Here is a 17258-nt window from a genome sequence, read left to right as displayed (position 1 = left end):
GTGAACCTATTCCGGTACCCCTCAAAATTTAGCGAAAGCGTTATTTCACGTCATACTGGTCATGCTGGATGCATTTGTGACGCCATCATTGGTTATCCAAAGTTAAAATCGAGTTTTTGTGAACAACACGCAATATAATTTTCGATACACACATTCCAGAGCAGTTAACTCGTAACGGTAATCACGCATGTGTCTCCGTAAATGTAAACTATCCTGTATAATGATGTTTTAAAAATGCGTCTATTCCCCACCAGAAATCATTGAATTCCCCACCGGTTGGGAACCATTGCACCACAGGGTTATAATTTGCAATTAAGCTCTCGAATCGAGTTCACAGAAACGTTTCACCAGGGTTGTAACCAAGGCACAAGGTTCCTAGCCACAAGTCAATGTCACTTTTATAGTTTTGACTCGAGTCAAGTCGAGTCATTTTCAATTCATCACCGAGTCAAGTCCGAGTCCAAGTCGCGGAGTCGAGTGTCGAGTCCGAGTCATAGTGCTTGACTCGAGTCCGAGTCCAAGTCATTGTGCTTACAATTCAGTTCCGATTATATGCCATATGAAACCCACTTTTTACAACGCTGCTCGGCGATATTGAATGCTTCGCATTCATAATATACTAATTTTCCTCACTTTTAACAGTTTCTGGTAGCATTGTCAAGTATCAGTAATGATAGACGAAATAATAATAGCGTGATGACTTACTATTCTTCGAAATTACAATGAAACGCCTGTCTAGACCCAGTCTCGAGTCATATGACTTGGTACGAGTCATGCGAAATGACTCGAGTACAAGTCGAGTCAATGCGCAAATTGACTCGAGTCGAGTCGAGTCATTTTTCATTTTTAAGAAAATGACTCGAGTCAAGTCGAGTCACCAAAAAATCGCGACTCGAGTCATTACAACCCTGCGTTTCACCAGCAACATCAGCCTGGTCATTAATCAATGATAAACCAGTGTTTTCAACAATGAAATTGATAATTGATTACGCCGGCGCAGATCGCAATCATTTCCGGGCTAACAATGGTGCATACGGCTCTTCCATCTGTATTGTAAAGGCTAGAAATAACTGCCGAGTTTGGCCAAGAAAATGTCGTCGAGATTACCGAGCTGGAATCTTTAAACTCTCATCAGCACCTGAAAGTAACTGCTCTGCACTGCTTAGACGTCATATCAGCTTGATTTCAGTCACCTTGCAGCCCAGGTGGAGACGCACCGTATCACCACACAATAATAAACTTCATTCGATAGCCTACATTTCAGTGTGACGTCATGAATTCGTATTTTTGAAGTTTCGTGTTGTGGCTGTTTTAAAGTTAAGATTTTGATATGCGGCTAGCGCGTGAAGCAGGTCTGCCCACCCCTGTATAAACTGCTGACCTACGCAGGTGTACACTACTGGTATTGTATGGGTTGGGTATGGGTTACCCAGAGCCTAGTAAAAAGAATCGTGAATACTAATATTGAGAGCCCGTTCCTATTAACATTGGGATCTAATAATATCCTGAATTTAGTAAACTTGTGCCATTCTAATTATTTATCTGCCAAACTTTGTCTATTACCGAAGGGCCGTATTTCCAAAATTAAAACTTCGGTCATACATAATACCGAACATAAACAATGATCAGATCATACAGTTACAATAATCATTGGCAATCTCCACCAGAATGATGTTTTGTGAATAATAATCAGTGATCAGTTGTCATGTTAGAGCTGTTTGGAATCAGTTCACAATGAGCAATATAAACATTGAACGAACAATGAACATGTTCATTTTTTTCAATTGTCATCAATTTACTGTGAATGCTGGAGACGATGAGTTGCGGTTTGTATATGTTCCTGTCTTGTCTAGGCGAGGAATTGTCAATACAGCCCCACGAACAGTGTCATCATAATAACGAACATTAATAGTATTTCCCATTCACCCATTAGCAGTGCTATATATGTGCTTTGGCATAGACTGAATGCGTGTCAACGAAATCTAAATTTATTAGACCAAATCTCTCACGTAATCTATATTGAGACATTTTCGGCAGATTTCGTTCAGGGCAGTTTCACGAATTGGTGCGTCATCGTAAACCGAAAACCAGTCGTAACCATCGATGTCGGTAACATTGTATGTCGAGCATATTGGGGCCGAATTCGATATGGAGCGTCTGATTAATAGATGACGTACAGATGAATTAGTCAACGCGTCCGCTGGACACGATAGTGAAATCAGGATTAGCATTAGTCAGCCTGTAGTGTATTTGCTTTCATTTAATGGCTGTAGTATATAGTTAGTTATAGTTTGTTTATTGTTACCTGGATTGATGGGTATAGCTGTTCAGCGAAGTTATGCGAGAGTAATGCAGCAGAGAATATACAATATATACATAAATGCTGTTGCGATAGTAGGCTTGAACCGGTGAACTAGGATTTTAGTTTCGCAAGTCACCAACTATTCCTGCCAATCCGCGTTGAATATATTGAATGAGAGAAAAGTGTCGTATGGTATATTCTATAATGGTATAATGGTATTGATGGTATTGGGAAGCTGGAAAGCACAATGACAAAAAATAATTTGATATCGTGACTTAACTGATTGGTTTGTACTGAGTATACTCTAGATCAGGGGTGGGCAAACTACGGCCCGCGGGCCGCATGCGGCCCGCGAGAGTCTTAAAAATCTTTTTAAAAGTTTTGATGAAATGCGTACTAAAAATCGAATCAATGCAGGGACTTGATTAACTTTTTCTTAGTATATTTCACCAGTGGTTTTCAAACTGAAGCAGGGCGCGAAGCTGAGCTCAACTGAAAATTTTTTTCGCGCTCCGCGCGATTTTCATCCGATTCATAGTTATTGATATGTATTTAGTCTGAATTACATATATTTAAAAATCTTTCATCCACAGTCGTAACCTTCCATGCCATCAAACTATCTGTTAGGTTCACGAGCATCCTGGGTGCGTTGGATGATATGACGATAAGGATGCGCGAAATCTTTGACCTTCATAAGGGGGCGGGACGTGTCTTAAAAAGTTTGAGAACCACTGGTCTAAGGTAAATACTTAATATCACAGCGGGATAGCTGCAACGAGATTGACATAATTTGGATCACCAGGGGGATTTCAGATTGGCCACTTAATATTCATTTTCAATTATTTCAGTGATGTGCTTATAAAAAACGCTTTGGGCGTGTCTTAGGTAGATTCGTTGCGTAGTTTCGTTCGTATGCGTAGAATGAGGGTATTTATATTTTATCTACACATAGTGGAAGCGTGTTTGAAGCCAGCATGGTTATGATCATGTCAGCATTGTGTGTCCTAGAACTGAGCCAAAAGTGGAATTACTAAATGTATGAACAGATCGCTGCTCACAGATTTATATTTTATTCCTGTTCTAAGAATCGGGACAACCGGCATTCATCTCTATAGTTTTGACAATGGTTATAGAGGTTCGCCAGCCTATGAAATCTCGCCACTCTATGTTTCTGACGCGTGTTAGATATCATCAAAGCAATATTTGGCTTGTTTTAAATAGCACATATATTGTCTCCATGTCCTCGCTATATAATCAAATATCAATATTGCATTTTGGTTTATAACCCCAGTTTTATATAGTGCGGCCCGCGAATGAATTCAGATGTTGAATGCGGCCCGCGAGCTCAAAAGTTTGCCCACCCCTGCTCTAGATCCAGCAATGTACTGCCCTATGACGTTCGAATATGCAAGTGAATACGCATGAAGGGAGAAAAGTATTTTATTGTGCAGGTTGAACACTGCGATGTGCAATATCACAACATTATCTAAATGTCTGAAAAAAATGTTACCTATCCAAGGAAGCAAACTTGTATGTATTGTCATGAAGATTTGTGAAATATCAACAGGTTATTCTCTTACGCGAGGGGCCGGCAACCTTTGTAACTCGGATTAATAATTTTGAAAGTAGACGTGCTGGATATGCGCTGACCAATATCGTGAATTTCAGAGACGAGCCTACCAGCTTGGATATGATTTGAAGATGTTGGCTGGATTAGAATCGGATGTTGATTTACGGATTATTTGTGCCTGAATTTAGATTTTTGCATGGAATTCATAATAATTTCCTATTTTAATCCTATTATGAAGAAAAGAGTCAACCCATTCATTATCGAATTTTGGCTTGGATTCGGGTATGATTCAAACTCAATTCTGGACTTGGTTTTGAATCTGAAATCTCGCACAAGGCTCGAATTGTAAAATTAATTTTTCACTCATCTGTGATGAATTTTCAATTGTAACCGTTCGTTATTTACGACATAAATATATTATTTCGAGATTCTGATAATTCGAAGTGTTAACAGATTTAATGGGACGCTCATGTCGCTTGGATTCTTAGGTATGATTACAGTTGATAGTAGAAAACAATGCAAAAATGTAATTCAAATGGGGATCAGTCATTCCCGTTCGATGTCTATTCGTGCCGAAATAGAACGAGGTTTGTTTCAACTTCACAGCAGTAGATCACGCCACTTCGCTGCTCCTCGCATGTCTTGGTGATGGGATTCTACAATATATATATATCAATTTCGTTAGCACAACAATGATGCATTTTCGTAAAAGTGAGTCGCGCACTCGATTGCGTAAATGCACAGACGGGTTCTCGCATACGGTCAGGATGAGGCCCGCGGGCCGGGCTTAGAAATGCCGAAATTGAAACGCAACCTATTCAGAAATGTCACCTTGTCAATACCGTGCACGCGTGGCAAATATGTTGACTTGAAACATGAAATGTGGTAGGATCGATAAATTTGTTTTGACTTGATTAATCTCCAAGTGTTTTGAAGGCATCGGATACCGAGAACAATGCATCCGATATAGGCTACATATCGTCATCAGCATCATGCAAATTATGCTCTTGTGATCAAAGATGTTCAAGTATTTTGATGTGATTTTACTAAGTAGTGGGCGTAGATCAACAATTAGCGATTAAATCAGAGACATACAGTAAGCGTGGTATTGTTCCGCGGTCACGTCATAGATATGGCATCTGTAGTTCTTTCACCACAGCGTTTCACGAAAACGAAAAGGAGAGGACGTTTCAAGTCAATATATCAGAAACGGAAAGGAATAGAGAACATTCGATTGCCACCAAAAGCCATTAGAACGAGTAGTTAAAACTGTCATTTACGGTTTACTGTCACAGCAATAGGACGAGCCAGCAGAAATTCCAAAGCTTGGAGGCTGAATTGAATTTTGGCTGGGAGAGTTTTAAACATCGGATACAGGGTTTGGTTCGCCAAGGTGTGTGTCTATCAGAGACATTGGCATTATAACAGAAATACATTCTCGTTCATTTTCTACCTTAATTTCCAGTAACGTGTAATGTTTTCCGTCATTAGTCGCAGACGCCGAAATGATGCGATCAGTCGAAAATTGATTGATCAAATAGCAGGTATATCTATGGTCTTCGCGTTTGTAAATAGTTCCAAACGAGCTGGGAGTGTAGAACATTACAAGATTGTCGCACAGATCAGGTCGTTATGGATGAATCAAACTATTTCCGCACCGCGATGCATAAGGTCTTGTGGCATCAATGCGTTTACATTAATTTCCGATCATTGTGACAGAACAAGTCAACCCATCCTTGCCCACGTGTCGTCATAGTTTCGGTATTCGTCACGCCAAGCCTGATAATGCAAATTTGCGCACTTTAAAGTGAGGTCAAGTTTAATATCATAATATATCATACTAATGGGCTCTATTCATAAATTTATTACGGGTATAGTGGATCAGGGAACGCACCGGAGAACGTGACTGGAATATTGGCTCTGATCCAACCAAAGACCTTTCTGTATCTCGGTCACCGGAGCAACTCATGAATTGCGTCATGTATATCAGGGGTCGTCAACTTCTTTTTGAACGCGATAGACAGTGCCATCTTCTTGTGACGCTTGTACTCATGAGTAGCAAGAAAAGTTTATTTCTCACTTTGAAAATGAGAGAGTCTTCCGACTTCTCCCGGTTACGGGGTTGCCACGACGGCGAATCAGTACACACTGTTCAGTGTTCAGTGGTCTGGTCAGTTATCCGCATTGGTAAGTGGTTCAAACTTTTGTCTCGCAGATCTCAATAGAAAACAATATTCTGGACAGCTGCTAAATGAGCATCGATTTCGAGGTAAAATGTTATTCGAGCTGATATTATGGTACATAACATGTTTCGTGATGGGGTGATCCCACGAATAGGTAAATAAAAAACAATAGTTTTGCATTTACTGTAATTACCGACTTGGAGAAATTGTAGATTGAAAATTGCGGGTATGTTCGATAGGGAAAGAAATTAAAAGGCTCTGTAACTGACGCACGACGGCACGTGCCGCACACGTGCACGAATACAATCACAATTTTTCATTATCTTGATGTTTGGCACAATACAAAAGCATAAACGATCAATTACATATATTATATATTAATTTTGCTTCCAATATATTTATGAGTCACGTATTGCATGTTACGGTATAGTTCGTGCGTCGTTCCGATCTCTTTTACGGAAGGGAAATAAAATATGATAAATTACCTTCGAAAGCGGCGACATTTGTGACCGTTTGTGACATTTGGCTCATTATATTTATCGGTGTAGCACGATAAATTTTCGGCCAGTTTAGGGAACTGCATAGCTGTAATTTGTTTTCTGTCATAGTAGGATGAGGATACATTCAGTGTATCGCGATATTTCAGTTTGTTCATGATTGCTATAGTCTACCTGAGGTTTGTCAACTACAGATCTATATACTATAAGGTCAGGATAGCCGGTTGCTGTCTCTATTAGTATCTAATTGCGATACACCGATAATATTCATGAGGTCGATTGGACGCACAATCGGCATATTTAAGTGCAGAAAGGAGTGATTCATATAGATGTATTATACAGTACGCACCTATACTTGGCAAACGAAGGTCGAGGGATACATATAGATATAGCCAATAACAAAAAACTTGATATTTTACAGTAATAATAACAATATTGAGATAGTATATCTTAAACTGACTGAAGGATGACTGACAAAGCGGCAATGGCATATCCATCATCTTCAGGAAACACCAAACTCACCAACGACACTGCAGAGCTTACAACTTACGCGTACAGTCCAGTGAGCAAGTTTCAGGAACCTCGATGGGTGGCCGGCGAAATAATGCTTCTGCTTATAACTGTAGTCACGATATACATCTTCGTCGCGCTGATCTACTACAGTTGGCGCTTCCGACACAGGCCTAACGTAAGCGGCTGCGACCGTGAGTTGCGTGAGAGGTATCTCCATTATTCTTGTGCTATCGTGGTGTTCATCGCCATAGCGAGATGCGTCCTGCACCAAGTCGTTGTTTTTCTACCCGATTTCGAACCGAGCGATCTAACGCTCTGCAGGTCTATGATGATTGCGAGCCGGATCGTTTACACCATGGCAATTTGCTTCACGTACGTTCACCTATGGCTGCGACAATACATGTTCTATTCCCGGGATGAACTGAAGCATCTGAGAACGACAGCCCAACGTTTTGTTAACTGGGCTGTTTTAGTGCTCATCGTGGGCACCTCTACAGTGATCGCCATCATTACATTTGTTCCTTTGGAAGGTGAGGTCGCGACACACTCCTACCACAAGAAGAAATGCAATGCGTTTGAGTACAACACCAAGTTGTCGCTGTACATCTACGCAGGGCTGTCTGTATTTTTCCAAACAACATTGATAATCTTATTTGTTTATCCCATCATGAGGCTGAGAAACAAGGAAAAGAGCGGTGCCGATAAAACGTCTGCGGGTATAGGATATCCTGATTTATGGCGAGGTATCCGAAGAGGATTCCTGTTGACAGTTGTTGTCATTGTGACAGACGCGGTTTTTTCGGTCGCCGTGTGGTTTTTAACGAGGGAGAAACCAGATCTTCTGTCTTCAATTATCGCGTTAAATGACGTCAATTTGATCATCAACGTTCTATGCTGCATATGCACTTTTCGCAATTGGAGGAAAATCGTGTTCGGATTTCCAATGTGCCGAAAGCGAGGTTGGGACAACGTTGCAAACTGGCGATTGGCGACCAATCATCAAAGCAAACACAGGCCGTCGCGGGAAAGCGATATTCAATATCACACGGAAAAGACCAGTGTCCTGTACGATAACGTAGACACTCGATACCCCAACGATTCCGTATGGCATGTTCAAGTTGATGCGTAGAGTCCAACGTGGTCGATACTGCGTAACTTATCTCTCGTTATCGTATCACGTCGAGCAAAGTGAATGTCAGGTTTGACAAGGGACGTTGGCATTTCAGGCCAAGATGCGATTATGTGCCTGGAAGTGCAACTATGTGATATAGTAATAAGTTTGTAATTGCTATTTGACTCTACGATAATGACCGTATATCCGTAGCTGAAGTCTATGGCCATTGGCCATTGGCCAGCATAGGCTGTCACCATTCCAGAAGTTGTGGATTCTCATAGTGACTTCACAAAGCAACCGTGACATCCCTCCACAAGTTTTGACTACGTTACTCGATAAATGGACTTGAAAATGGTCATTTCGATAAAATTCAGATTGAAAATGTAATTTTACTGTTATCTATCGACGTATTATTGCACAAGAAAAGGGTAATTACGACGGACTTTGTTTGCACTTACGACCGCACAATCTCGTAATAAATCAATCTTGTTTGCACTGCACACTGCACAGTCTCGTACTCATTTTATATATACTTGTTGCACGTGTACAGACAAAGCATGCTTTTTTCGAATTTATTGATGAATCGCGATAATTCGCAATTTTTTATGCGTACCAATAAAGAATGCTAATTCAAAAACTAGCGAGTGATCAAAATTCTGTTCATTATCAGGAAATATTCTTATCGTAACCTGTTGGCCAGATATATGAAGACTTGGTCTTTGAAAGTCCACAAACCACGGATAGAAAGAGAGCCGACGACCGAGCGATGGCATGGCTTCGGAAGGCTTGAAGGTCGCGATTGAATATATGAAATGCACTGGCACTGGCCGCTTCAAAAAACCAAAATGTCGAATAATAGGTGCATTGTCAGCGAGGGTAGCCTATTTCAAGGACGAGTCCACTCTTGCCTAACAATATACACATGTAAGATACATTTGAAAGATGACAACGTGAGTTCTGGGCGTCAGAATATCGACATTCGAAATAACGCCTGTCACATTGTTTAAAATTCACGGAATATTAAAACGGGGTCAAAACTATGTCTTCAATGCAATGTCTTTATGTCAGCAAGATACTGCAAATCTGGTAAAATGTGAACTACGCCATGCATCAACAATTACAAATACATGTTTGTTTGTGGTATTCACGGTGTTTGTCGACTACTATGGTCAATGGTCATTGGTCATTTACTCAAGGCCGATATTCTTCAATTTTGTTCCGTATCCGCCGACTTATAGCACGACCCACTTCTAGGCTTTATATATGACACCGCTTGCAGGGATGAGATGGCGAGGAGGAGCCTAGATAAACCTCCAACACTTCGGTAGGAATTCTGGAGTCGACTTCGGTCGGACTCGAACCCGTGAGAAAATGGTAAATTTTTCTCACTTCGTGGTCGGTTGACTAAAATAAAAAAAAAGGTCAACTTTCTCGCACAGCGCCCAAAATACAGCTTTTCCCTTCACGTTTACAGGTGGTTGACGGTTCACAAGCTTTACTTCGGTGCTGATTTACGGTATCTCACTCCATTTTCGCACTGAATTTGACCAAAATTCTAAAAAAAAGAGGACAAAATCTCAAAAAGGAGGACGTAAGGTAACCCTAGGATTATACAACTACGCCATCCCGCCACTTACAGTCGATATTGCGCAGCACTAGTCCTTACATAGACAGGAATTTATTTGGTCAAGTCGTTGTAACGTCACTATATAGCGAAGTAATCTGTTACCCGTTTAGCAGCGGAATTCGTGCAGTACATTACAAGTTTATACAAGCATGCATGACTAGACCAGTATGTCGACATGCGTCTTGCGTTGTCTTACGGATATCAATTTACTGAGCGGATATTGAAATACATTAAAAATTTTACAACTAATTTTATGACGATAGCCTATTATATATTTATGGAAGTGGCGTGATCTATACTTCAAAGCAGCATTTGTCTTGCAAAGCCCGACATACAGGTCAAGCATAGGCTAATCCAAATGACAGATGCAAAAGATACGGAATAAATTAATACATATAGATTTACGTGATGACTGAAATCGTATTCGAATCAGTAATAGACTCACTCCGTTTAGGCATTAAACTCCAGAACATTCAGAACTCAATTCAGTTCAGTTTAATAACAATTATAATTTATTCGTTTTAAAACGCCACAAGATTGCGATGCAATGGCAGGAGTCGAAACGACTTGGAATAGTGTTTCAATCAACAACCACCCCCAAAGCCTACAGATATAAATATAAGAACATATCAATAAGAGGCATGCACTGAGACCCTGAATGAAAAGCAGTCGAAGATACCATAAAATGCCAGGCAATGAAAATGATGTAGTATGCTATCGTTGACGAAATCCATAGGGTTAGGTCGTGGCCTGGTATAATCTCACAAACTAGTACTCTTTCATTCACAAATTGAACGACAGAAACAATCTTAATGCGTATCAGTACGAGCAATGACCATCGTTAACTGCCTCTCTCGAGTAAATTTAGTCAAGCTATTGCATCTGGTCCAATCACACGCCCATGGACAGTTGGTCATTGTCCACTTGTCCAATGTCCAGCCGTCGAGTAATTAGGCTTACTCTCTCTTACAGACAGATCAGTGTAACAAGCTAGCCATCAATCAGGATTACAGGACCACAACCTAACATCGACCTCGCCTTCCGCCACATGCCATGCCACCTCCTTTTGTCGCTTTCGTCTTATATTCTATGCATTACTTTTCATTCTCTGCATGCCTCTTCTTTACTTCGCCTTGGCCAAGGTGGGTGTCTGATCTTCAAGACTACTCCAAGTTGTTTCGACACCTTCCTATATTTTCATTGTATCGCAGTTTTGTGGTGTTTTGAAACGATGAAAATATTAATAAAACTGATTAACTGAAGCGTAACCAGGAAATGTAACTTGCGGTCCAATGAATAGTCATGTTGTGTAGTTATGGTTGTGAAGCTTCATACACGGTATATATTCATATCCGTATTAAATTGCTCACACGTGATTTCACAAATTCATAACTGGTTCATATCAGGTTCATACATTACGCAGAAGGAGCGGTGGAATTGAAATTTGATCATTCCGGGCCACACATCAAATTCCTAACTCTACTGCCACCTTGCGTATAACATTCACATCATTATTGTTCATCGAGCTCGATTCATTAAGACGGAACTCAACTAATCAATTCCTCAATACCGATTCTAGTATGGATTGCATATGAATAAATTAACAGCAGGGGTTGCAGCTGGCTATCAAAGTAAAACGGTCTGGTTTCGGCTATTGATAAGCGGCATCAATAATTTGACGAATCGCCTCATAGCCTATAATACATCAATAAGTGATGATTAGGGCAAGTTTGTGTTGGACTAAAATTGCGAGAAAGTTGCATTTAATTTTAACAAAAGTGGTAGTAAAAAGTTGCATTTATTATTTCTGTTGAATTATTAGGGTATAAGATACTCTAAAGGTTCCATTGTATAACCTAGTTTCTGCAGAGCTGTCGAATTTGTTACTGCGCCATTTACCGGTCTAACGAAACCGCAAAAAATTACATTTTTCCCGACACACAGCAAGAAAACTACGCAATGCGGGAATAACTTTCCCCCAAAAGCCGAACAGCATATCGATAACCCCCTCCCTCTAAAACAAGTCGAATAACACAACCCAAACCTCATAGGTCTGCAAACTTGACCCAAGGCATTAGAGAAAAACTCACTCTTGGCGACTTCAAAAAAATCCATAGCCTGAAAAAGGTGACCCAGTGAAAATGTAATTTTCGGCGCTCTCGCTTGGGCGTTCGTGGAATGGAAAACTATTTCAAATTTAAACGACAAATATTAATAAGCGTTATATTTACATATTGTTCACGCACGGCCGTGCTTGGCAGGGGTAGTTGAACTTCTTGCTTACAAGCCATTGTGTCACAGATAACAGCGAGATGCAGCTGAATCATCAAAGATCTCTTTGTTATGCAATCAAATACAATAGAACCATACTAGAAATAGTTTATAGCATGTTTTTAAGTCACTCCTTTACATTTGTATGCAAAATTTAATAAAAGTTGCAAAATGTTGCACTATAAAATCCCTCCAAACAGCTTAAAACATCATAGGACATAGATTCTGGGTATCTAGGAAGCTGTCGAAAGCTGTCAAAAAATGTTGCAAGAGCTGCAAAAACTTGCCCTAGTGATGATATATTAAAACGTCTCTGTATGTACAAAGAGCAATGGATTAATGATGGTGATTCACCGGAACATATTCTCATTCCATACATCCGTTGTTTCTCTGTGTACTCGTGTAGCGTCATCCAGGCTATAACATGCAAATATTCAATGGCTTGGTAATTAGAAAATTGGCCTGCTGGTGTAAAACGCACCTCGGAGTCCAAAGCGCACAAGTACGCCACACGCGCGTCAACGAAGAACAACTACCGTATGATCAGGACGGAATATACAAGAAAGCGAATTGCTCTACCAAGTATGCCGGACCCCCATTGCGGAACAACATCTCGCCGGCTATCCAACAGTCGTCGAGCATGTCTGCATTCAAGTCGAAATACAAGCAATTTCTTCTAAATGAATATTGGTCAGCCTTCAGGATTACCGGAACACGACATTACAGATCGATCTCGCCTTCCGCCACATGCCACCTCATTTTTTCGCTTGCCTTTTATATTCTCTTCGCATTCTTAAAGTTGAGGACATATATATATTTTGAATTAGCAAATTTCATGTATAACTTTAACAAACAACAAGTTCCAAATTCACTTGTAAACTGCTTTGAATACTGCGTGCATATGCACAACTACGGTACTCGATCTAAGAGCTCTTCTAACCTATTTATGCCTAATTCAGACAATGCTTTTCCTCCCTTGAAGCGTGCTGGAATTGATGTGTGGAATAAATTGCCCCTGCGACTGAAAAGTTTGAGTTTTCCGTCATTTAAGGCGGAGTTCCTTGACTTACTCGACCTCGACCTCGCCCTCCGCCACATGCCACCTCATTTTGTCGCTTGCGTCTTATATTCTCTGCATTACTTTTCATTTAGTGTGCATGCCTCTTCTTTACTTCGCCTAGGCTAAGGTGGGTGTCTGATCTTAAAGGCTACTCCAAGTTGTTTCGACACCTTCCTATCTTTTCATTGTATCGCAGTCTTGTGATGATTTGAAACGACGAAAATATTAATAAACCTGATTGACCTTACTTTTCAGTAAGTACTAATCGGATGTATTCCCCATCTGCTATTGCATCAAGGCACCCACTGTGTACTTCGTTGTTGTTTTTCTTTTTTCGTTATTTTTACAAACCATCATAACTAGTAAGCATGAGTGTATGTATCTATATACTTGTTTCTAATCTCCAAGGTTCCGGCGTGACATGAAGATCGTAAGGATCATATCGACATCACCCGTCTATACCGCTATAGAGCTAGTTTCGCGCTATTATTATTGTGTATGTGTTTTTTGTTTTTATTACTTTTTTTTGCATGCTCATTCTGTTTATTCCTGTTATAGAAGAAATCTCTCTCTCTCTCTCTCTCTCTGCTTTAATTTTCATTCAGTGTGCATGCCTCTTCTCTACTTCGCCTAGGCCAAGGTGGGTGTCTGATTTCAAAGACTATACTCCAAGTCGTTTCGACACCTATCTTTTCATTGTATCGCAGTTTTGTGGTGTTTTGAAATAATGAGAATATTAATAAACTGATATTGATAATGATACTTAACGCTAGTCCGCATTACGAAAGTTGATCCTTAATTACACCAAAGCATTTTAATTTAACAAGATTTCGCGCCTATAATTACAGACAACGTCATATCCACAAGCTTTGAATCGATTATTGGATACTTACAAATAGGGTTGCATTTGAAACAAATGGTGTTTTAAACAGTGTTTTAAAAATGCCTTTTCAACCAAAATGGTGACTTTTTTCAAACGTTGTATAATTATGCCATAATTGTGTAAATACTTTCGAAAAAACATATAGTATAGGCCTACGGACGATTTGCGCGCGATATGGTCGACAGATACGATATGGAGTGGTTGGCAACCTCGGAATCGTCGTCGGTTCAACAGTTATAGCACCAGCACGTATAGATATAGATCATTGGTACGGAAAGGTTGTCTGATGATGATGACCACCGACCGTAAAAATGCTGCATGACGATGTAGTCCTGGTTAAATATATTTTTGGTCCGTTTATGACAGGGGTCGGAAGCCTTTTTCCTCACAGAAGTCATATTTACCCTATATTTTCAATTGTCCATATCAATCCAATTTGACGTCACAATTAAACATTCCTGGCGTCATCACCATAAAAACAGAAAAAACAATAAAAAGTATGCTCTAAAAAGTGCCATGTTTTAAACATGTTTGTTTTAAATTAATTTTTGTTTCAAATGGAATCCTATGGTTACGAGTGAGATTGATCATATGACAGTGAGACCGAATAACGAATAACCCCTATAACCGAATCGTGAGATTTGGATGACCTATAAATATGGAAGATGTTTTGTGAGTAGTAGGACTATATACTGTAAAGCTGGATACTACAATCACCTGTGGTGTTCACCTGGCAATGTTGTCGATAGAAGTGTAGGAGTAGGCTACATCGGGGCCAACGAATACATCATATGCCAGTGGTTCTCAACCTTTTGTCTTCGTGGACCTCCTCCCCCCAGTTTAGTTCAGATTTAACTCAATTATAGTACAACCGCCATCTGCCTTGTGCAAATATTAACCGTAGGGCTAGTGATCAACGCCGACAGAGTGACTTTTCTTGAAAATAACATCATGATATATGTAGAAATTGGGTGGACTTTTAAGCGAATTCTGAAGCTGCATTTCTTGAAATACGTGGTCTTGTCTTGAAAATCTGTGCCTGCAATTTAATATGAACGAGTGCCGAATATCCATTCCCATAAAGACAGGCGGTGACGAATGTCATAATAACGCGTAACGCTTCCGGCGATACCTTTTGGTATAGTCGCAATATATATGTCACCAAAATTGAGAAACATATTTTTTAATGAACAAATCATCTCCAACCTAGTCATTTCTTACTAGAAGATCATCTTGAAGTTATTCTGGAATAGCGGTTAAGTATATCACAGGAGAAAATGGATTCCGTGGCGAGCTTTCGATTCCTTTATTGCGACAGACTAGGAAAAAACCTTCAGGAATTTCTATTTCAAACGATTGTTCACTAATTGCCTGGGACTGACAACTTCAAATCGAAAATATTTTGCAAACATTTCGAAGTCACCAACTTTCAAATTTTTCCACAACCCCTAATCAAATATTTCTAAACAGTAATATGCTTGTATAAGTAGGATATTGAAAATTTGACAATTAAAATGAGTTTGCATAGTAGGATATTTCATTTCGGACATCCATTCTGTTGATATGAGCCCTGAAGTTTTAGCAGTTATGAAGCGAAACTGCCTTGCGGTTTCTTAGGTTATCACTCATTTTGCAGGTTTCGAGACCGAGGTCAACTCCAGAATTCCTAAAAGTGTTGCAGGTTTATCTAGGCTCCTCCTCGTCATATCATCCGTGTAAGCGGTATCTTATAAAAGTCTAGCTGTAGATGACCGCAGTAGTCGACAAACACCTGGAATACTACAAATAACAATAACAACAACAACAACAACCTAAAAATGCTTCTCGGACCCCTAGCGGGCATGATTCATATACCGGAGGCTAGGTCGTAATTGAAACCCGCCGAACACCATTTATCACAGCCTGCCCGAATCCGCAGAGTCAGTGTAGCATACTAGAGTTAGGCGTGTACCCATTATAGTGTGCCCATCAAGCGTACTCATTGTAAGCAGTAGGGCTGGGCAAAATCGAGTACCAGAGTGATTTGATTCTGAATCACGTAAAATGCTTCGAGTCGAGTCGAGTAATCGAGTATCACAAACTATGACGTGACAACAGAATGTAATATGTCGAAGTTCAAATATGTACCTTTTATGCGACCACAAAGACTATAATTCCTGGTATCCTTCACATTGAAGATACTTTGGTATTTTTTCGACCGTGCCGATTTCATTGCACTTGGTGACAATGTTGTGGGTTGATCATGATTTCGGAAATGTGTTATTTCCAGTAACGTTCGTAGCTTTGTACTATATGTTTCGTATATGCTACGATACGGCCACGGCCAATCAAGGTTTGAAGGCTTCAAAAGTGAAAATTAGTATCGAAACTATAATTCTCGATGATAAATTAACTTTCAGTGGCGAGGAGAGTATAATTTCAGTACTCGGAAATATCATCTTTTACTAATCGACTCGAATCATTAAAATTAATACTCGATTCAGATTCGAGTACTCGAATCATTGTGCCCAGCCCTGTCGTGTATTTCTCTACAACAGAGGTTCTCAACTGGTGTGCCGCGGCACACTAGTGTGCCAATAGGACTGCTTTGGGTGCCCTTAGAGAGTGTATGTAGTAAACAAGGTCGACAGCAAAAATTAATGAATCCAAATTCTGAGTATGGTATCGTCCAGTGGTTCTCAACCTTTTTCACCTCGCGGACCGGTAAAATTTCAAAAAATATTTGGCGGACCGGTAGGCTTTCAAAAATTGAAATCAACCCAAAATTTAATGTATGCAACCGTTTTTTTGCGAGTATATGGTGCTAGAGAGTGACATTCAGAGGGATTTGATCGTAATTATGTTCATGATGGCATCCACGTGATTTTACGGTAGTGAGTCTGCGATGCTGAGTTTAGGTAAAATTGCCTTGCCTAAATGTTCTACCGCTGAGATTCGTTTACAGTTTTTCGCGCCGAAGGCCGTGGGTTTAGTCGACAACGCCCTCTCGCATAATATCATTTTCTTCGACAATATCGAGAGAAGCGCTTCGGAGTCGAACCAAGCACCTTGTCGTGGTACCTTGCTCATTGCCCACTTCCACCAGGCGTAGTACGAATACTACGGCTACTACGAATACAGTGCGCCGCACGAAAACACCAGACACAGCTTTACCGACAATCCACAAAATCAGGGCCGAAAAAGCACTTCGTCAACCCACCTCTCAAAAACGTTGGCGCTCGCCCTCACAGCTGTGCAG

The 17258-nt window shown here is 40.3% G+C and overlaps 1 protein-coding gene across 1 annotated transcript; it reads left to right on the top strand.

Moving 5' to 3' along the window:
• The first annotated feature begins 3674 nt into the window (after positions 1-3674).
• On the top strand, positions 3675-8816 carry LOC145441722 (uncharacterized). The gene has a single exon (XM_080319657.1). The coding sequence runs from the start codon at positions 7019-7021 to the stop codon at positions 8192-8194; it is 1176 nt and encodes a 391-aa protein (XP_080175783.1). The 5' UTR covers positions 3675-7018; the 3' UTR covers positions 8195-8816.
• The last annotated feature ends 8442 nt before the right edge of the window (positions 8817-17258 follow it).

This window comes from Botryllus schlosseri, chromosome 6 (genome assembly GCF_051294905.1).
Source record: "Botryllus schlosseri isolate E-star chromosome 6, Bs_hap1, whole genome shotgun sequence".
NCBI classification, from domain to species: domain Eukaryota; kingdom Metazoa; phylum Chordata; class Ascidiacea; order Stolidobranchia; family Styelidae; genus Botryllus; species Botryllus schlosseri.
The sequence above is the reverse complement of the archived record's forward strand: the minus strand, read 5'-3'. Positions and strand labels throughout refer to the sequence as shown.

Excerpts from the sequence above, each read along its gene's own strand:
- LOC145441722 (XM_080319657.1), top strand. The coding sequence starts at position 7,019 with ATGACTGACAAAGCGGCAATGGCATATCCATCATCTTCAGGAAACACC.